The sequence below is a fragment of the Elephantulus edwardii genome, unplaced genomic scaffold, assembly GCF_000299155.1.
Source record: "Elephantulus edwardii isolate Elephantulus edwardi_28Jun2011 unplaced genomic scaffold, EleEdw1.0 scaffold00044, whole genome shotgun sequence".
Taxonomy (NCBI): domain Eukaryota; kingdom Metazoa; phylum Chordata; class Mammalia; order Macroscelidea; family Macroscelididae; genus Elephantulus; species Elephantulus edwardii.
In genome coordinates, this window is record NW_006399794.1 from 11,582,970 (window position 1) to 11,604,562 (window position 21,593).

The 21,593-nt window shown below is 36.6% G+C and overlaps 2 protein-coding genes and 1 pseudogene across 2 annotated transcripts; 1 reads left to right on the plus strand and 2 right to left on the minus strand.

The window, feature by feature from the left end:
• The first annotated feature begins 1,888 nt into the window (after nucleotides 1-1,888).
• LOC102853300 (olfactory receptor 52J3-like) lies at nucleotides 1,889-2,830 on the plus strand. The gene has a single exon (XM_006885690.1). It carries the CDS (start codon nucleotides 1,889-1,891, stop codon nucleotides 2,828-2,830), a length of 942 nt encoding a protein of 313 aa, XP_006885752.1.
• Nucleotides 2,831-11,764: 8,934 nt separating this feature from the next.
• On the minus strand, nucleotides 11,765-12,706 carry LOC102861435 (olfactory receptor 51G2-like). Its single transcript, XM_006885516.1, has one exon. The coding sequence runs from the start codon at nucleotides 12,704-12,706 to the stop codon at nucleotides 11,765-11,767; it is 942 nt and encodes a 313-aa protein (XP_006885578.1).
• A 4,542-nt stretch (nucleotides 12,707-17,248) lies between these two features.
• On the minus strand, nucleotides 17,249-17,980 carry LOC102853703 (annotated as a pseudogene).
• Nucleotides 17,981-21,593: the final 3,613 nt, after the last annotated feature.

Below are 21,593 nucleotides of genomic sequence, written 5' to 3' on the forward strand. Positions count from 1 at the left end.
GGATCCAGAGCTGTTTGGCTTGATATTATCCCAGTGTCTTCTTTCCTGTGAAGAAAAGTCCACAGGTGGATATTCTCTTAACTTAGTTATGTACTAATGCCACATGGAAGACATAAATGAAGAGGTAGGTAAAAATGTTAGACTCTTCATGAAATGTAGTTTAGTTTATAAATATAAAATAATTTATAAAAAACCTTAACCTATAAAAAGAAGATGGATGTTTTTTAATATACATAAAAAAGCCAAGGGTCTTAAATACATATGCATAATGATTATATGATGAGATGGTCAATAAAATATAGTAACAGCTTCACCTGTTAGGAAATTTTTAAGTGAGCCAAAATTAACTTTACACCTCTTATGCTCACTTTAAAGTTGATAGCAGACCTGCAAAGATCTGTTGTGAGTCAGTAGCCTGTCACTGTTGTAAGCAACATTACCCGGATATTTTAATAAGTAAAAAGCACAATTAGTAAGTCATTGTGCAGGCTATCATATCATTCTCTTTCATTCTGTCTCTCTGGTCTAATCTCAGAAGGGAAATATAATTTAATTTTTACACCTTGATGTATTTCCTGGCTTGATAGTTTTTCAGCTGTATGGAGCTATATTAAAGATAAGTTAAAAAGTTGATGCTTCATCCTTGTCTTAAATCATCATGCCCTAAGATGGTAATCCAGATAAAGTCTATGGAGCTTTTAAGTGCTTTGCTTACCTGTACATCATTTTTAAGACATTCTAAAAGTGCCTTCCTCTATTTCCTGTAGACAAGCAATGGAATCATTTGTCTCTTCAGTGAGACTGCTAATCCTGACAAGTTTGTGTCACTCAAAAAGGTCAACCTTAAATCTATGAACTCCTCCTGAAGCCGTCCTTTTTGTCTGCTATTCACATTTCCACTGATTTAACCAACAATGAAGAGAACTCAGTAAGTTTTAGCTTTGTAGTAATGGTAAAATGAAGAGATAGGTGCAGGGAAACTGATACAAAATGGGTAACAAAATAAATAATCAGATACTTTAACAACCGTTACCATCCTAAACCAAGCCACACCACATGGGATGGCAATAGGTCAATAGAACCATCAATGAAAATTGGCTATAGAGTTTATTATTATTATACTTGTTCTTTCTTTCCTCAAGTACGTTAACATATAACTCAGTTTGTCTGCTCCTGTGAAAATATATCAGAGGACTAACACATTTGTTTTTATCATTCTGTGTCTGCCCTTGAGGCAGCATCTCGTAGGCCACTGCAGATATTTCCATATTTATCTCCATGTCAGTAAGTCACAGATATATCATTAGAGAGGAAACTATAGATTCTACTTACAGATTTCTCCTGTAAAGAGCATGACCTCTAAAACCTTGTTTAGAGTATCTGTGACTTGGAACCAACATTACTACTGTAGGTTTTCTTTTGCATTTAGATACATGAATTTACTGACTTGGGTCCTTGCATTCTTTTTCTATTTCTGTATATGTATGTAGTGTGTGTATCTTTGATTTTTATATGTCCCTACTAATCAAAGAACTCACAAGGAATACAGGACACACAAAATTCCTCTAAAGTTAATAATATATAATATTTCTTAGAATTCTGCAACCTTTACATTTAATTTCTATTGAATAAAAATCCCTTATTCAAGTATTTTCTTCTCCTTTCACTATTTGTTGTTGTTGTGGACCATCAAGTCTGATTGGAACCACAGCTGACCTTCCAGTGTATCACATGGGAAAATAATGCCCATCTTTTTCCTGTGAGCAGCTGGTGAATTAGAAGTGCATTTCTTTTGGGATTGCAGCAGAGCCCCTTACCACTAGGCCACCAGAGCTCACTATGAGCGTTCACTAAAACAGCTATTTCCCCTATTGTACCATTTTGAAGAATGATTTATCACAACAGCAGCATTTTCCACCCAACCACATTTTTCCTCGTTGGAATCCCAGGTCTAGAAGAGATCCACACCTGGATCGCCCTGCCCTTTTGCACTCTTTATCTTATGGCTTTGTTGGGCAATGCCACAATCCTCTTAGTAATCAAGACGGAGCATACCCTCCGGGACCCAATGTTCTATTTTCTGGCTATTCTTTCAACAATTGACTTAGCACTTCCTACGACCTCTGTGCCCCGCATGCTGGGCATCTTTTGGCTGGATGCTCATGAGATTAACTTTGCAGCTTGTGTGACTCAAATGTTTTTGATCCACACCTTCACTGGCATGGAATCCGCGGTCCTATTCGCCATGGCCTTTGATCGTTATGTGGCCATCTGTGCTCCACTGCACTACACAACCATCCTAACAGCCCGTGTGTTGTTTGGTATGGGTATGTTCATTATAATTTATCCATCCATGCTTGTACTTCCCATGATCTATCTTATTTACCGCCTACCATTTTGCCAGGCTCGTGTAATAGCCCATTCCTACTGTGAGCACATGGGCATTGCAAAATTGTCTTGTGGGAACATTCGTGTCAATGGTATCTATGGGCTCTTTGTGGTCTCCCTCTTTCTTCTGATGTTAGTATTTATTGCCATCTCCTATGTGTATATACTCCATACTGTCTTCCAATTCCCATCCCAGGATGCACGGAAAAAAGCCCTAAGCACTTGTGGCTCCCATATCGCAGTCCTCTGCGTTTTCTACATTCCCTCAGTCTTCTCTTTTCTTACTCACCGATTTGGACACAAGATACCTCGCTATATTCACATTCTTATTGCTAACCTCTATTTGGCTATCCCACCTTCACTTAACCCCATCATTTATGGAGTGAGGACTAAACAGATAAGAGAGCGAGTTCTCCATGTCTTTATTAAAAAATATTTCTAAATCCTTGGTTTACTGGTGATTTAATCCCCTTAAGAAAAACTCTTTTCTGTACTAAAATTTTGTGCAAACCAAGTTACCTTCCAAGATATTTTACTTACGCTGCACTCTGAATAATCTTTTTTTTTCTTTTTTTTTTTTTTTGAATAATCTTTAAACTACTTTGAAGTCAAAGACTGATTGCTATTGTAAAAAAGAGATGTGCCTCTTTCATTGTATCACTTGGAGTAAAATATGGTATGTTATTGTTATGTTTATTAATAATTTTTAATAAAAATTTTGTTTATAAATTCTCCTTCATAAAAGAAAATATGGCAAGAATCTATTAAATAAATGTCTTCATTCCCAGAACATGGAATTAACATTTGTCATAAGAACTTTGCAGGTACAGTAATTAAGAAATCAGCTGCCCAATGAAAGGTTGGAGGTTTCATAAATCAGTTACTTCAAAAGGAAAAAATGTACAGTCTCTTTTTATATAATGTATATCTTTAGAAGTTGTATAGGGGAAATTCTATCTTCTCCTATAAGGTCACTATGAATCAGAATCTACTTGAAAGACATTGTTAACAGTGATTTAAGATTGTGATCTATAATATTTAACTATACATAACTGTATGTTTCTCTCTGTATAACTATTTATACATATAATTATAACTAAGCATCTTTATAATATATATTAACATGTTGTTGTTGTTATGTGCCATCGATATAGATATACATGCATAGATAGATAGATAACAGCTATATTCTTGAATGGTCCTTTCAGTCAAATATATACATTTAAGTTGAAATAATCTATGGTCTTTACCCTAATGCAGATTAAATTCATTAGTTCTTCTCCTTTGATTATGACCATATGCTCTACTGGATTATTTTTAAAATAAATATAAACTGTATTTGTTTGATGAAAGTATTGCCACACAAATTTAAATTCTCTATAAAAATAGTTGCCAACAATTTCATTTTACTTGGATATACAATCAACACCCGTGGCAGCAGCAGTGAAGAAATATTTTTAAAAACCAAAAAAACAAAAACAGTTCACATTTAGGAAATGTGCTGTCAAGGATCTCTCCAAATATCAAACATTCAAAGTCAAAGACTAAGGCTTGATCCAAGTCATGGATATCTTCCTACGCATTTAAAAGTTGAACAATTATTAAAGGTGACAGAAGAATGATCAATGCCTTTGAATGAAGTGTTGGTGAAGAGCACTGGAGATTCCTTGCACTGTCAAAAGAACAAACAGCTCAATCCTGAAAACATTCAGCTAGTATGCTCTTTAGAGGCAAGGATGGTGAAACTTTACTTCACTTCCTTTGGGCATATTTTCAGGAGGAAATCAGTCCTTGATGAGAGAAATGCTAGGAAGAGTTGACGGTCAGCTAAGGCTAGGAAGACCTTCAAGGAGGTGGATTAACACAGTGACTATCACAATGAGCTAGTGCAGGATCGACAGGACGATGGCAACCAATAGGGGAAGGTACAGATCTGTTGTTCTCAGGGTTATCAGGAGTTGCAGTGGACTTGATGGCACCTACCACAACCATGAATTTATAAATCTGGTAAGTCATTTTGAGATGATTAAAGTTAAGAAATTTAATATGTGTAAATTATAACATACTGGGTATGATTTTACAGACAACGTTTTAATATCAAAATTGGAAATCCATGTTGGTAAGTATATCATATAGCTTTCTTTCTATCTATATATAAAGTAAAATTGTTCTTTGTTTGCAATTTATTAGCTCTTTCATCTCACTGTTGTTTGTTGCTTTTGAGTCAGTGCTGAATTAAGGTGACTTTGTGTGTGCAGAATAGAATTAATCTGTGTTCACAGCTGTGACCCTTCACATGCAGATTGTTAAACCTTTCTGTCAAGCATCTGCTGAGTAGATTTGAACCAACATATTTCAGCTGGATGACTGCTTAACATCTCCCTGGAATACCTATTAATTTCTTTACTAGTAATATATGTAGGGTTTTCTAATTTAGAAACAATATTGGTATCCTTTGAAAAATTTTGGTGCATATTTGAAAACTATATATAACTTCAATACTCAAAAGTAGAACTGATAAGTAGCAAACTTCTGATGATTTAGCTTGTTTTGTATATATTTTGCACTATTTACTTATTTCTGCTCCACACAAGTTGCCTGACTAGATTCTTAAAATTCTCTTTGCATGAGCTATTTGCGTATATAAATTATCAAAATTTTTCTATTATTGTTTTATATCTAATAATTTTTTTCACATGGAAAATTAGAGTTTATAATTATATTACCTATGGTAAAGCCTACCACTGTCAAACTTTAGACTTTTGCATAGCTTTATTATCCATAACATTTATTTTATTATTGTTGTACATGTATTGATACATTTATTTCTACATTTAAATCTAACTATAACTACTTTTTACATAAAATGTGAAGTAACAAAATGAAATCCTTTTTTCATTTCTATTTCTAAACTATTTTCCTAATACAGTAAATGTAAAAAGTCATCCACAAAGAAGTGATGTGTTTTTTTTTCTTCTTTAAACATTAAATTTCCATATGTGCACTGGCCAGTTTTTCATTTATTTCTTTTTAATGTCTGTTTATTCATTACCTCGTATCACAATGTTTTAGTATTACAAATATGTAGCAGGTGATTTAAATTTGCATATATCACAGATATTTTACAGAATTACTTTATATACTTTAGAAATTTAAAATAAATAGATTATATAATACATATATATCTCTTTGAATGTTCATGTAGTGTATACATGTGTATCTATAACAAATATTATATGCATATATTTAAATGAAACTATATAGTGTGGTTCTGAGTATATGATCATCAGAAAAGGTAAAATTATAAAGACAATAAAATGACCATGTCTAATGGCAACTTAATAGGAGAGAGATAGTAAATTAAGTGAAGCAGAGTGCATTTCTAGGGTCATGAAATTATTGTGCATGAACTATAAGAAAGGATGAAAGAGGAGAAAGGACAATAGTTAGACAGGTGTCCAGAACTCTCATTCATAGGGTTGCTATGAGTCGCCTATGACTCAATGGCATTTAACAACAACAACAACATATTATATAGTCAGTAAAGTCATTGGGTATCACCAGTTAAGAACCAAAAGATGTATTGTATTAGGAAAATCTGCTGTCAGGGACCACTTCAAATTACTAAGTAGCAATGATGTCAGTTTAAAGACTAGGGTGGGCTGGATTTAGGCCATGGTCTTTTCAGTCACTTGCAATTCATTTGAGAGCTGGACAGTAAATAATGATGACAGAAGAAGAATTGATGTCTTGAACCTTGATATTGGGGAATATTATTTAATATCCCATAGACTGCTAAAAGAACAACAGATATGTCTTGGAAAAAGTGCAAAATGAGTGTTCTTTAGAGGAAAGAATGGCAAATTTGATCACATACTTTGAACATACTGTTAAGAGAGGCTAATCTTTGAACGGGACATCATGTGTGGAAAAATGGAGAGTCAGCAAAAGAAAGAAAGACCATCAATGAAGAAGACTGACACTGATTGCTGCAATGGGCTCCAGGATGTCAGAGATGATGAAGATGGCACAGGATAGGACTGAGTGCAAATCTGTTGTTTGTAGAGTCACTGTGAGTCGTACTTGACTCAATGGCACATAATAACCACAACAAGAGAATTTTAACTGAATTACTACTATATTTATTCTTAATGACAGACTTTAATTTTCCATTTTGTTTTCTTGTCTACATTATATTCTTAATTAAGGTATTTACCCCTAAGACTGTTCAGACCAAGAAAGCCAGCATGCAACTAATTCAGGCAGCACAAACCTAGGAAATGTATAGCCTGGGCCCTTTCAGGTGTTCCCTCTTAACAAACTTTAACTTTGATAAGAACTTTCAGGTGCCATAATGTTAGGGTCAGAGACAGCAAAGGGAATGCAATGAGGAGACAAGGGTCTAAGAATGAAGCAGGAAAACAAACAAGGGCGGTAACTTGGATCTCGTCCTTAAGAGAGCTCTTCCATTCTACTCCACTGTATGTTTGGAACTTGGATCTATAACTTTGGGGAAACAAAGCTACTGCAGCAACCTTGGAAAACACTTGTGATCATCATTTAATAAGTTGTTTCTCATCATCAATCAGAAAAAAAGTCACTAATTGGAAATATGAAACATTTAAGATTAAGGAGAAGAATCCCATCAATACTTCTGTTCCTAGACCCTGTTCCTTCTCATTTGTGAGAGGGACTCCATTGTCTGACTCTTAGACCATGTACTGCTTTTAGCTGTTTGTATTTCATTCTTCTTTCACTAATAAACCTAATACTGTTTGCTTTTATGTTTGTCTGTGACAAATTTTTCTGAAGAAAACTTATTCATTCTTCAGGAGGTGTTGGACTTTGAGCATCTGCTACACTGAAACCAAGACTTAAGAATAGGAATAACTCCTGTATGACTCCTTAGAGGGCAGACATTCTGAAAAAGAGTGTTTTGTGATACATAAGAATTTAATAGGGTGCTCTGGCGGCCTAGTAGTAAGGAGACTGCAATGCCAACCCAAAGCCATGAGGTCCTAATCCACTGACGTTTTCAAGGGAGAAAGATGGGAAATCTCCTACATGATTTACTGCCTTTGAAAATTCACTGGAGGATCAATAATGGGTCAATTCCTATTTGATGGCACATAATAACAACAAGAAGGACCTAACTGGATATCCATCATCTTGAAAGAGGGAAACCTACAGTGTGTGTCCTGTGATGACTAAATATCTAACGAGACTAAACATGGGATCTTGGAGGCCAACTGTAAACACCTCGTGATTCGAATACCCTCACCCTTTCTAATCTTGCCTTTCCTTACTAAATGTGTTGTACAAGCTCTTCTTCATACCCTTGTCCACAAAAATCTCCTCAGAACTTTCCCTTGTTGAGACAGATTTGAGAAGTTCATGCCTCCTCTCTTCTATATGTTAGCACTGTTGCTTTGTTATGTGCCATGGAGTCACCTGCAACTCATAGGGAACGTAGGTAAAATAGGTGTGAACTCTGTCTTATTCTGAGGTAATCTCATTGTCTCTACCATATCTAATCCCATTTCTCTAGTCACTGAGTTAATCCATCTCATCCTGGGTCTTCCTCTCTTGTGCTGTCCCTCCACCCTTACAAGCATGATGTCTTTCTCCAAGAACTGGTCCATCCCCGCCACATGACCAAAGTAATGAAAGGGTGCAAATTTGACTCCTTCACCATTCTTTCTTAATAAGAAAGGTCTTGTTCTTTTCCTTCCCTTCCAGAATAGAAAGTTAAAAAATGTACTCAGTGATATTTTCAGATTATTATTAAGACCAACAGTTTGTAGAAATATTGTCACAGGAAGGCAGGACTCAGATTGGAGAAAGAATCACTGGAACACCAGTTGCATTAAAGGAAGAGGCTTTATTGCCAGTAGAGTTTAGTTAGGCAGAGTTAATATCTTAAGAACCAAGTGCCCCCTTCAAAGTTTGTCTTTACCTTTTATCAAATTATATAGCGCTGAATAGGAGTGCTCGCTGTGTTACTTTCCTATTGGTGGTCTCTGGTTAAGTAGATTTTACAAAGGTGGGAAATGTTAGTATCTGGATGTAACCTGAGCTTCAATTTCCAAAGGCAGAAACTAGGAAAGCGAAGTTTCTCAAAGATAACAGGACTAAGGGGTGAGACTCAAGGCCTTATCAGGGCTCTGCAGGTCTTAGGGTGTATGAAACTCCTTCCTCATTTCCTCCCTTTAAGACTCCATGATAACAATAACCATTAGGAGTATCACAATTTGCTTGCTTCTGCAGGAGCTGATAGTGCTTTACATAAAACATGTGTGATGCTGTTTTCTGGAAGATAATTATTCCAGTGGTGGAATGTATAGCTCTGACTGCCAATGCAAAAAGGCATCGAATTATCCAAAAAGACCCAACCATGACTAGGACTTTTACCTTGAGGGTTTTGAGTTCTCTGAAGGCAGAGAACTACTCTCTTCTCCAGGGTTTGGGAACTCCACGTGTTTCAGATTTGTACAAGGACATGAGCAATTTTCCAGATAATTCTCGTTATCTCACTTATTACCTTCTTTGTATCATCTCTTTCTAGACAATAATTTAGATAACATTTTAACACACTTCACTTTTTTTGTGTTAGCATATAATATAAGACCAGTCTGTTTTGATAAATTTCATTTCTTAGTTTAGTTTAGGTTAGTACTGTTAGGGCTCTGAATATCTCATTTGTGATCATTTTAACTCCCACTTGGCACCAAATGATGCAGTTCAGCATGTAAATGGGGGTTTGCTATGTCCATGACTCATCTTCAACTCATGTGACTGGCCTATAGTACTGAATTCTTGTTTCTGGAGGTCACTCATTGTTTTTCCAAGTTTCAATTTGCACTGCTAATTTGCTGCAAGAATTGGTAGACCATAAAGAATACTCCAGGGCTTCACCCTATTTGAGTGGAAACAGAAAGAAAGAGGGCCTTATGATCCCTAGAAGGCAACTCCTGAACCTGCTAGTCAGGCAGTTGGGGACAGGCCCTGTCTTCACAGATCTGGTAGAGACATACAGAGGCAGGCAAGCCTCCTATCTTTTCTATATTATTCCAACTGCCATTTAAAGTGGAGAAAGAAGGAGGGGAATGGATATTTTTGCATGAGGCATTTCCACATCACTCACTGGGTTTTGGGGTTTCATTGTATACCTTCTATCTTAAACAGTTGTACTGACCTAGTAGGTTGGTAAGTTGGGTCCCCATCATTTCACACAGTGTTGGCCGATGAAACTGACCTGTAGCAATTAAGAGTAATTAATTCTAAGTAATTAATTCCGTGAAAGCTTAAACAGGGGGAGTGAAGGAGGGATCTCTCACTTCTTTTTCTCAAACATTTGGTTTTAATTTCTGGGCTTGTGGTGGACATTGATTTCCTGTTAGGGTACCTCTGCACATGAAGCATGAGGTTACATTTAGGGTTCTGGGGATTTTCCCCCCCACGTTTAGGAAAAGGTTTTCAATGGCCTGTGGAACTTCAGGAAGAGGGCAAATGGTTATTTCTAAGAATGAATGAAACACTTGGAAAACCTTTTTCAAATGACTTTGGATTTGTCTTTTAATGACAATGCAATGCCTAGATCCATCCCCTTTCCATTGATTCCCCAGAAACATTTGCTTCCCTTCCTACCACTGTGGGGTTTACTGTGTCCAAACAAAGATGGCTCGGGGTCAAATACCCTATGCGTCTTAGCTGTGGATGCTCATGGGTGTGGCTAGCATCCCAAGGATATCTACAATTGTCTCCTTGAGGTGTCTATTGATTCTCTCTGTCCCACTGGAGTAGCCGGTTTTCTGAAATAGAGTACTTAGTCCTGAGATAAGTTATGTGGATACATGAATGTAAGATACTCAAGTAAGTAATCCAAAAACACAGCTCTAGGCAAAACAGATGCCTTATAACTAAGGAGTTGTTTCTTGTTAGTAATCTGAGTGCTTTTCTTGTTATATAAGTGTTTAAACTTAATTGTTTAAGAAGAGTGCCCTTAGACAAATATGAAAGTCCCTTCTGAGAATTTAATTTTGCCTGTGAGGTAAGATGGTAGAAAGCTGCTTCTTCTTCTGGGACCTGAAACTTCTTTTCTTCTCTCCACTGACCCACTTTTCAGCTTCTTCTTTAACCTTATTGTTCTTTTTAAGCAGCTTTCTGAAATGGGAGCCTCAGTGTTATTTGGGAAGTGGGGACAATGACTGCTCTATCTACTATCTCCTGGATGGGATCATAGTTTATGAACGAGAGCTGGATTCCTTTGAGTGGAGGCTGATTTAAGGGTTCACAGAAGATATGGGAGCTCATGTGCGGTTCCACGTCTAGATTATTTGCAGGTAATCTCAGAAAGTATGTTAGAAAGGTGGTATCTTAGCAGTAAGTATAGGTACATCTCATGTTCTCTTTTCAACGAAGATAAAACATTTAAGAGTAAACTTGATTTGCTTGGATTTTTTTTTTATTTTAAAGACTATGCATAACAATTTATTATTACTTGAAATAAAATTTTGTTTGCTATTTATATACCTTTTTTTACACTTTATTTACTTTTACTTTATAGGTACTCTTTCTGGAAAAATGGACTTTTAGTTTAAGACTGAACTACTTTCTTTTCTTTCTAAAACAGTACTATTCCTATTATCCTTCTACTCAGCCACAGATTTCCAAACAATTTTATGCTTTTTATAACTATTTAGTAAGTTCTCACAATTGTTAACACCTCTATTACAACTTATAGTAGGAGTAACTTTGCACCTTTACTTCAGGCAATGCACAGATTTTACAACTTTTAGGAATTTTACTAACAATTTTGGTTCTTGAAACTTCTGAAGATTTGTGGTTTACTTTTTACGTGTAGGTGGATGATTATAGTATATACATAATCTGAAAACAGAACTGTCCTTAGTAGTTAACATAATATCATCAATACAGTGAGACTAACAGACAGCAGAATAAACAAATCTATCTTGAATTAAGCGCAACCAAAGTGCTCCTTAGAGACAAGGATGATGAAACTTCATCTCATTAACTTTGGCATATTTTCAGGAGGAATCAGTTCTTGGAGCTAGATATGCAGGGAAAGGTAGGGAATCAGCAAAAAGGAGGAAGACCTTCCACAAGACGGGTTGACACAGTCACTAACACAATGGATTTGGGCATAACAGAGACCATGTGGCTGGCACAGAATAGGGCAAAGTTCAAATATATTGTTCATCGAGTCACTATGAGTTGTAGTCAATTCTACGTTACCTGACAACAATATCATATTAAAGATTACATATTGCTAGTCATGTTTAAATTCAAATTTCTACATTAATAAGAGATTATTATGAACATAGGGAAGGAAAACTACTTCTAGTGTTTCTTCCAACTACACTTTCTGTTTCTTGAACTTCTTAAGGATTCTGTCACGAATTTGTTTGGTCTTGACACTGTAGACAATAGGGTTCATGAGGGGTGGGACAAGCAAGTAGACATTGGCCATGAGCACATGAACGATTGGAGAGGCATTTTGCCCATAACGACGGATCATAGATAGTCCAATCATAGGTGTATAAAAGGTGAGTACAGCACAGATGTGCGATATGCAAGTATTGAGGGCTTTGATCCTCTCTGACTTGGAGGCTATACTAAACACTGTGCCAAGAATGAGGAGGTAAGAGAGTAGAAGAAGGACTGAATCTAGTCCCATGGAGCAGATGACCACCATGAGACCATAGATGCTGCTGACCCGGCGGCTTGATACAGTTGTCTTTATGAGGTCCTGGTGTAGACAAAAGGGATAGGAAAGAATATTGACAGCTCGATATTGAAGCCTCTTCAGGAGGAAGGAGGCTGGAAAAACCAGAGCCAGGGCCCTTCCAGCAATTGTCAATCCAATGCCAATTATTACACTATTGGTTAGAATAGTTGCATAACGCAGAGGTTCTTTGATTGCTACAAAGCGGTCAAATGCCATGGCTAACAGTACAGCTGATTCAATAATTGAGAAAACATGAATGAAGTACATCTGGACAAGACAGGCATTAAAGGGAATCTCTCGTGCATGGAACCAGAAGACACTGAACATGGTAGGAAAGGTAGTCGTGGATAAGCCAAGGTCAGTGAATGCCAGCATTGACAGAAAGTAGTACATGGGTTGGTGGAGGGAAGGCTCGGTTCTGATGATAAACAGGATGATAATGTTCCCTGTAATTGATATGATATAAACCAAGAAGATAGGAAGGGAAATGATGCCATACATGCTTTCAAGGCCTGAGAATCCTGTCAGTAGGAAGCGGGGGTATAGATTGGAGTTGTTAAAAACAGACATTCTGTTGATGGAGGTAACTTCATTCTATTCAACAAGAAAGAAATGTGAAGTGGTTAAGATAAAAGTCATCACTATATCAAGAAATGATGAATCATTCATCTGTTCTTTTCATATAGTCTTTCTATTTAGTACTTTGACAATTTATTATCTCTTCATTGTACAAATATTTACTGAGAACATATTTTGTAAAAAAAATCTGGTATTGCTGGAAAATGAACAAATATATAAGAAAGGCCTTTAAATACTCATAATTTGGTGAATATATTGTTGCTGTTGTTCTCGCTGTAAGGTGCTGCTAAGTGAACAACAACTTATAGAGACCCTATGAACAATGGACTTGAACTCTGTCCTATCCTATGACATCCTCATTATCTTTGAGACACTTGAGCTCATTGCTGCAGTCATTGTGCCAATGCATCTTATTGAAGATCTTTATTTTACTAAGTCTTCACCTTTCCAAGAATAAGATGTCCCTTTCCAAGGAATAACTTCTCCTAGAAAGTTTAAATTAAAATAGCTCTCTTTTCACTGTCAAGTAAGAAGTGATTCATAGCTGACCCTGCATTTGATATTTGAGACTGTTAACTGAAAGGAGAATATTGTCCCTTTTTTATCTGTGGAGTTACTAATGGATTAGAACTACCAGAAATGGGTGAATTTTGGATTAGTAGTGCAACTGCCTACTGACTACACCACCAGTGGTCCCTAAATTAAAATAAAGAATGTTTTAATTTTAATGGAAGATATTATAAAAGTACCTTAGATTAGAGGAAACATATGTGATCTATGGGGATCAGGGAAGATTTATTGTTAAATATTCATGAGAGAGGTCTCAAAAGACAAAATTTCAAACTCTATTAAACACTCTCAACAAGCTAAAGTGGCTATTTCTTATAGTTGACCTAACAGCACCTAAAAGCATAATAACGTGAACAAAGACTCTGTTGGGCATTGTGATGACTGACATCTAGAAAATGCACCACAGTATTAACGCAGGCCACCAAGCTCCCTAGAGAATATAAAAGGTAAACAAATATTATTTCATAAAGTTAAATTTAGAATAGAGTGGCTCTATAAATGGTTGAGAGACCCAAGACTAAATAGAAAGGTACAATAATTCTGAAGGAATGTGTGTTCAAATGTCAGGAGATTTTACTAAATCTTGGAAGACAAAGGTAGTCACTATAATGAAAAGTGATTTGACCAGACTTATGTTAATATCAAACTTGAGTCATTATTAAGAATTTTCTATTGTCATTTGTCATTGAATTGGAACTGACCTATCATTGATCCTCCAGTGGGTTTCAAAGGTAGTAAATTGCATGGGAGGAGATTGTGCATCCTTTTTCCATGGAGCAGCTGGTGGATTCAAACCACATGCCTTTGGGATGCAGCGCAATTTCTTACCATTCAGCCACCAGAGCTCCCTAAGAATCGTCTCAAGGTTCATAAAAAGATACAGAAAAATATATCCTTAGTAGGCTCTTACAATTTTTTTAAAAGTGCTTAAAGAATACGTTTAATAATGGAACTGAAGAAGCATAATGTAAGTATTACAAAGGGGGAAGAGAAAACCACAGACACAAGCCAATGGCTGGCTCTGGTCAGTTAGAACTGAGAAAAAGAAGGAAGCCAGCACTGTTTCAGTTATTTAGTAAATATTGATATCATTTACTGAAAGAAATAAACAAAAAAATACACAGGAAGTATGTATGGAAAGTTGTTTAAACCAAGGACAAGATTAATTCTCTTTGCTGTGCTAAATTTGAAGCATTTATGTCAAGAGGATAATGGTATATCAGGGATTGTAAAGGAAATACTAAAAAAGGAAATCATTCCTATTAGCAGAGTTGTTTGGGGTTTTTTTGTTTGTTTGTTTGTTTGTTTGTTTTTACCAATGCCTTACACAAAAAGGAGGGGACAAGTAAATAAATAAAACAACAACAACAAAAATAATCTTTATAGGGGGGAAAAAGACAGTAAAATAAAACCAAAACGAATAATGCTGTGCCATCTTATAAGAAAAGAAAGAAGGGGGGGAATTACAATTAGCTTTGTAAGCTTGGATCTGAGTCACTTCAACAGATAGAATATGTTTTAAGGAACCAACAAGAGAGTTTATCATTGACTTGAGAAGACAAATCAATAAAATATAGTCATAAAGGCAACAATTATTAAGATAATTTCTAACAGCTTAGCACCAAATATCACTAACATTCATTTATCATATTCTGTGTTGCAGTTCTGCCAAAATTTCTATGATCCATCTCCTAAACTTACCTGGTTATATCAATTCATAATTTCTAGTTTCCTTTTCAAGAATTTAACGTAACTGCCTTTCGACGTACTTCAGAGATCATAAGATCTTTAACAGCATGGCTGTTTAACACCATCTTTCTTCCTTTACAGAAGGCACAATGAAGGAAGAAATAAATTTCTATTTTACCATCCTGTGATTGATAAACAAATCACAACATTTCAGGTAACACAGGTCTTTATATCTCCCTCACTTTTCTACCTTGCTAAAAAATAACATCCCCACGATTTCCTTCAACATAACCTAATAATTACTCCATATAGTTTCTTTTAAACTGAATTCTCTATCTTTGAAATATTCTTAAATAGCTACATATGACGTTTTGTGCCCAGCCATGCAAATATACCAGTTCTTCCCTCTGCCACATTTTTACTTCCTCTAAGAAAAGTCTATTACTTAAGTTTTTCCTGGTGCCTTTTAGTTGTGGCACTGGAGAAGAATAGTGAATATCCTATGGACTGCAAGAAGAAGAAATAGAAATGCCCGAGAAAGTGCAGCCAGAATGCTCCTTAGAAGCAAGGATGGTGAAACTTCAACTCACATATTTTGGCAAGCTGTTAAGAAAAGCAGGCTATTCTTCTAAAGGGAAATCATGCTTGGAAAGGTGGAGAGTCAACAAAAGAGAGGGAGACCCTCAACTAGATTGATATGATGACTGAAGCAATGGACTCAGGTATATTGAGGATGATAAGGATGGTGCAGGATATGGCAGGGTTCAGATCTGTTATTCATAAAGTTGTGATGGAAAACATGCTAGCTTCTGGCTTTTTAATGCTTAAATAAGTTTAATAACTAGTCTAAAGTGGCAAAGTAGTAATTACATAGTGGCCAGAAGCTGTGCTGCAATCCTGAAGGTATGTGGTTCAAGTCCACCAGCTGCTCTGCCAAAGAAGGATGGGCAATCTCCCCTGGAGCAATACACTGTCTCTGAAAACCTATCAGACGGTCAGCTATGGATCTTACTTGACTCAATGATACCTAACAACAACAGCAACAATAAAGATTCCCAGCAACCCTACTCTCAATGACTACTTGGAAGCCAGAGAGAGGATAATTATGATTGTCATTCTCTCCCGAGAGAGATTGACTACCCCTGAAAACCTGCTGGAGGGTAAGCTATGGGTCAGTTCTGACGTTATGGTACACAACAACAACAACTGTCAGTACCTCAAACTGAGTTAACAATGGCATCCAGGACATCCTCGGAACAACCCTTGAGAATAAAAGACTGGTTAGAGGAATATCAAACTGCCTCTCGACTTATTCTAGATTAATAAACTTTTGAGAGAAGCTGCCAATCCTTTCTCTTGGCTTTTTTGTTGTTGTTGTTGTCTAAATTCTTCAAGAATACCCTGCTTTTTAATTTGTTTCACCATTCTTCTCACCTCAAAAACTTTCTCCAGGCTCGCTGGTGTTCTCAAGTGCAGGCAATCATTGTTCCTGCTGAAGATTATAGTGGGTTTTCAGTCCACCAGGCCTGGAAATTTCTTGTGAATATAGGAAACCACTTAAGATGGGGATAAGAGGAGGGGAAAAAATGAAGTATCCAGTGGTTCTTAAGGCAGATTGTTCTTTAAAGACCCAAAAATGTCTTGAGTGAGTCATCAGTCACTAGTCACTCCTTTAGTTTCACCAGAGATAAGACTTTTTTGCATTTAGTATCCTTGATTCTACCCAGTTGGATGTTTTATTTGGACTGTACTTATATGCATTCCCTACTATACCCTTTGCTCCCTTAACATGACCTGCTCCCTCAGGACTAGGTTTTATTTCACTACAGTCTTTTGAGAGAATAACATATGCCACATGAGAATTCTTCTTCTTTTTTTTTTTTTCCTAAGGGTAGTCACCTTTTCTTTGTGCAAATTTTCCAGACAGGCGACATCAGGTGAGCCATCCTGTGCAGGACTGTCCTAGCTTGACCCCTCCTGCAGGTGTCCTGGAGAACTTGGATCCCTCCACAAAGGCCTCGCTGTCACCTGTGCAAGAGGCCGTCTCAACCCACCCACCTGCCCTCTGGCCCCACAGACTGTCTGCTGCACCATCCTTACTAGGGCTCTACCAGTGTGAACAGTGTGACCGTCTCTAAAAAATTAAATGCAAGTTTCTTCAATAATCTGATATTTCTGACAAAAATAACTGAAGTTCTTTTTTAAAAAGACAATGCACTACCTTATGTGAAGAAAAAAAGGCATTGTTACAATTGCTCAAATCATTCTTGAGATTCAGGTGATAGACTCTGTCGAGCTTGTAACTAGCAAATGTCTTCCCACATCCTCCTTCCCTTTGCATTTCTTCTTGCCATGTGTGAATGGGATATTCAGGTATTTTGTGATGTACTTTATCTGCCTCTTCATCATGATACAGACAAGAATGATGAAGTACATCAGCAGGATGGGTCAGAACACTGGGATGTTGAACACCTCGAACAATATGCAGGCCATGGCCACCAGGATGCCCTTGGTGGCAAAGAGCCAAAATGTGAGCTCTGGCAGCCTTTGGATGAAGGGCAGGGATTCCTCGTTCTGTTTGGTCGGCAAGGAAGAGCCATCATCTGAATCTTCCATTAGGTCAGGATCTGATTTTGGAGAAAGAAAAGCTCTGAAAAGCTAGGTGGTAGAGTCCTAAGGCATAGGCGACAATGTACTGGCCCTGTAATAGGTAAACTCTGATCACGTAGGCAAAGCTCAACCCTAACACCACAAACAGTTGTACTGCCAAGACTATTAGATCTGTCCAAGTCTCATGAAGTACCTGTGCACCACAGAAGGCGTCCCAAATACGAATTCGCCAACATGCCCCCTTCGAACATTCTGTAACTTGCAGCAGCATTGTGCCTCCCTCAGGACACTAGGAAAGAGGACCTGGCTGGTGGCAAGCTGTGCTTTGCTCACTTTGGGATGCTGCAGCCAGCACGTCCAGAATTCTCTCTTCTGATAAGGACAGGAGGCAACCATTCCAGCTCCAAAAACTGGGAATCAAGTTTATGAAGCAGCTGGGATATGCGTTTTAGATCCTCTGATGGGAAAATAGAAAGTTTAATCTGTTATAACACTTTATAAGAGATAAAATGTGCTCTGAATAACAGATACATCAGTTGTTAACTGTGGATGGCTGGAAAATTTAGGGTATTTATATCACTTTCCCCTGCCAATTGTTCAAGAATAATGAGCTTTTTGAGCTGTTGTAGAAAATACAAAAAATATGGCTGCAAAGTATATATTTACTATTTAGAAACAGTGCTTATTAAAAAAATCCTATATAATGAAGATATAAAATATATTTCTTCAATATGTAGTCAGACTACAATATTTAAAACTTTAACCAGTCACTCAACACTCAACATAAAGGTGTAAAAACCACTGTTTTCATCTAATAATAAATTCTTTTCTATCAGGATGATGACTATGACTCTTTGACACATCATTTCCACCTTACTAGTGGTGTATTTTATTGGGGAAGTCTGTTGTCACAAATGTCTCCAAAATGTGAAAGAGCAATGATGTCAGTTTGAAGACTAAGGTGTGCCTGATTCAGGTCATAGTCTTCTCAATTACCTGCTAAACATCCGAGAGCTGGGCAATGAATAAGAACAGCAGAAAAAGAATTGATAGCTTTGGGTTGTGGTACTGGAGAATAGTATTGAATATCCCAGGACCTGTCAAAAGAACAAACAAATATGTCTTGGAGAAAGTACAGCCAGAGTGCTCCGTAGTGACAGAGATCATTATACTTCACCTCATACACTTTGGGCATGTAGCTAAGTGAGACTGTTCCTTGGAAAGAAACATCATGCTTGGAAAGATGTAGGGACAGTGAAGGTGAGGAAGTCCTTGAAAAGGATCAATTGACACAGTGACTTCAGCAATGAGCTCTACTGTGTCAGAGAAGATGAGGATGGCACTGGATTTTTAGGAAAATGCAGTTTTATTGGCTTCATAAAAACATTCATTTACATTCTTTTTATTCATATACATTGTATGTTACACAATTATTCATATACATTGTTTTATATCATTACTATTGATCAATGCCTTTCTCATTAAATCTTTATTGCACTTTTCCTATTCCTTCACCTGTTACCATCTGTCTATTAATCTCTGCTGCCCTAATACTTTTTTCCCCCGTGCAATTTTTAACTAGTTTATTAGATGGAAATGAACCATGGTGATTTATTGATTAAGGTGTTGGACTACCAGCAGTTATTAGTAAGAGAAAGATAAATAGTTGTCTATGATGAAGATTTAAAGCCCTAAAAAATCTGGGGAGAGTTGCTATGAGTTGGAATTTGTTCACCGAGAGTGTGCTTAGAATTTTTGGTTGTTTTTGGAGAGGTTTTATCACCTTTTAATTCTATTACACAGAAGGGAGTCTTGGTGGGATGGTGGTTAAGGCAGGGCTATCAACCACATATCTTCTGGAAACTCCCCACTTAGTGGGAGAAAGATGGGGCAGTTTGGTTCCCTAAAGATTATAGCCTAGGAAAGTCTGTATAGCAGGTCTATGGCAGTTCTAGTTTGTCTTAGAGGGTTGCCAAGAGTAAGAATCAATTTGATGACAATGTAAATTCCTTCTGTCTTTGTGTTGGAGTGGAGTTATATTAAATGGAAAAGACAAAGTTTTAATCACCGTAACTTGCCTATCTTACAATGAAATACGGATGCTAAAGATTGTAATTATGAAGATTATTTTGCCTGCTCACTCCTGGATTATACAAAAAAATTATCACAGGAGAATTGAGAGTGATTATCAAATCTCCTTCCTTTGACATAAAAGAAACTATTCCTTTGATGTTTTCTCCACTGCTCTTCACCTTTCATCACTAGAAAATTCATCTCATTGTTCGTGATATCTTCTCAAAATCAATTCCTTTTTCTCCAAAACATAGTATTTCTATATCTATAGTGTAAAGTACTTCTCAGAGCTATCACTTGTTTTCTACTTTTTAATGCCAGATCAAGTCCAAAATAATTAGTAACAGAATAAAAGTTCAGAACATTTTTATGGTCAAATAATAGAGAATAAAAATCATGTTAATGCTGAATAATTATAAAATTCCAATTTAAAATAGGTAAAAGACTTAATACATTTTAGAAATCTAACATGAACAGTATAAGTAGAAAAACTAGGTACCAGATCTACATAAAGTATGTTATGCTCAGCTGTGATAGGTGAGTGCTTCCAAGATCCCTTCTAACTGTCCTTGTGCGCTTGAAACACAGAAGCTGGTTACTCAGCTATTTACATTTTACTGCAATTAAGCACTCAATTGAAAAGTTAGTGGTTCAAATCTATCCTGAAGCACTTAAGAAGACAAATTTTAAAATCTCCATCTGCAAGGTCAGTGCCTAGAAAATGTTATGGAGATGTTTTACATGAGCTTCGCATAAGTTGGAATTTACTCAAACAGCAAAAACTCAATTAACAAATTTACTCAAATAATAACAAACAACAATAGTCTCATGTGTGATTTAATAATTTAATTAAGACTTGCAAAGCCCCAAAATGTCTAATATTCTTATCTTGTACAATTCTCATGCAAAAGAGTGTCTTTGAGAAATGTATTTTGCCTTTCATTCATGTCATAAGTTTTTTTGTTTGTTTTTCTGAAGCAGAATCTCAGGTGGAATTTAATGTGTGATAGATATGTTTATTACAGAAAGTCTTAAGAATAAATATCTTATGTGTAAAAAAAAAGTGCATCGAAACAGAATATTTGTTTTTAGGCAGCATTCAGTTAACTCGGGACTATACACACTAGATAAAAATCTTGTGCAATTCTATACCAGCTTTACAATGTCTGCTATGCTTAGAACCATTATTGTAGATGCTGTGTCACTGTATCTCAGTGAGAGTCTTCTATATAGTAAAGATTAAGAGAAAATTAGTGAGCTATGAAGTAGCCTGATGACATCCTTAGTCAACACCACAAGATAAATTCTTTAGTTGAATTCTCTTGCTTTGCATTTAGAAATCTTTATGCATTTATGGCTCCGTAACTGTATGCACTTATCCAGGATGGGCATGATCTTGGTCATGAGGAATTTCAGAAGCAGAAATAGTCCTCAAGGGGATCAAAAATTGAATGATCCCTGCTGACAGCCCTCCCAGGAGCTGACGCAGAAATTCCTTCAGTAAAACAGGTGCTGCTAATATATATCTAGATCCATCATGATACACAGAAGAGCTTTTATCTTATTTAGATAAATTAAAAAGCTCTAGTGGTAAGTAGCTACATTCCAATCTCAAAGGCATTTGGTTTGAATCCATAAGCTACTCCATGGGAGAAGAATGGGTAATCTCCTCCTGTGCAATTAACTGCCTCTGAAAACCCACTGGCTGGTCAGCTTCAAGCATGTTCTGACTCAACAGTACACAACAACAAGATAGTTTTGGAAAGTTTTACGTTTCCTCCAGAATTAGTATATTACTAAGAAGCCATTTTTCAATTATTTGTTTTTACCAAGTATCCTACGCTCTCTGGGATATTTTTCCCAACTAATGTGCTTGTATAGAAATGAATTGGCAGATACAGAAGAATTTAATGAGCAAGAGCCTATGAAGGCAGAC

Coding starts and splice junctions, on each gene's coding strand:
- LOC102853300 (XM_006885690.1), top strand. CDS start 1,889: ATGATTTATCACAACAGCAGCATTTTCCACCCAACCACATTTTTCCTC.
- LOC102861435 (XM_006885516.1), bottom strand. CDS start 12,706: ATGTCTGTTTTTAACAACTCCAATCTATACCCCCGCTTCCTACTGACA.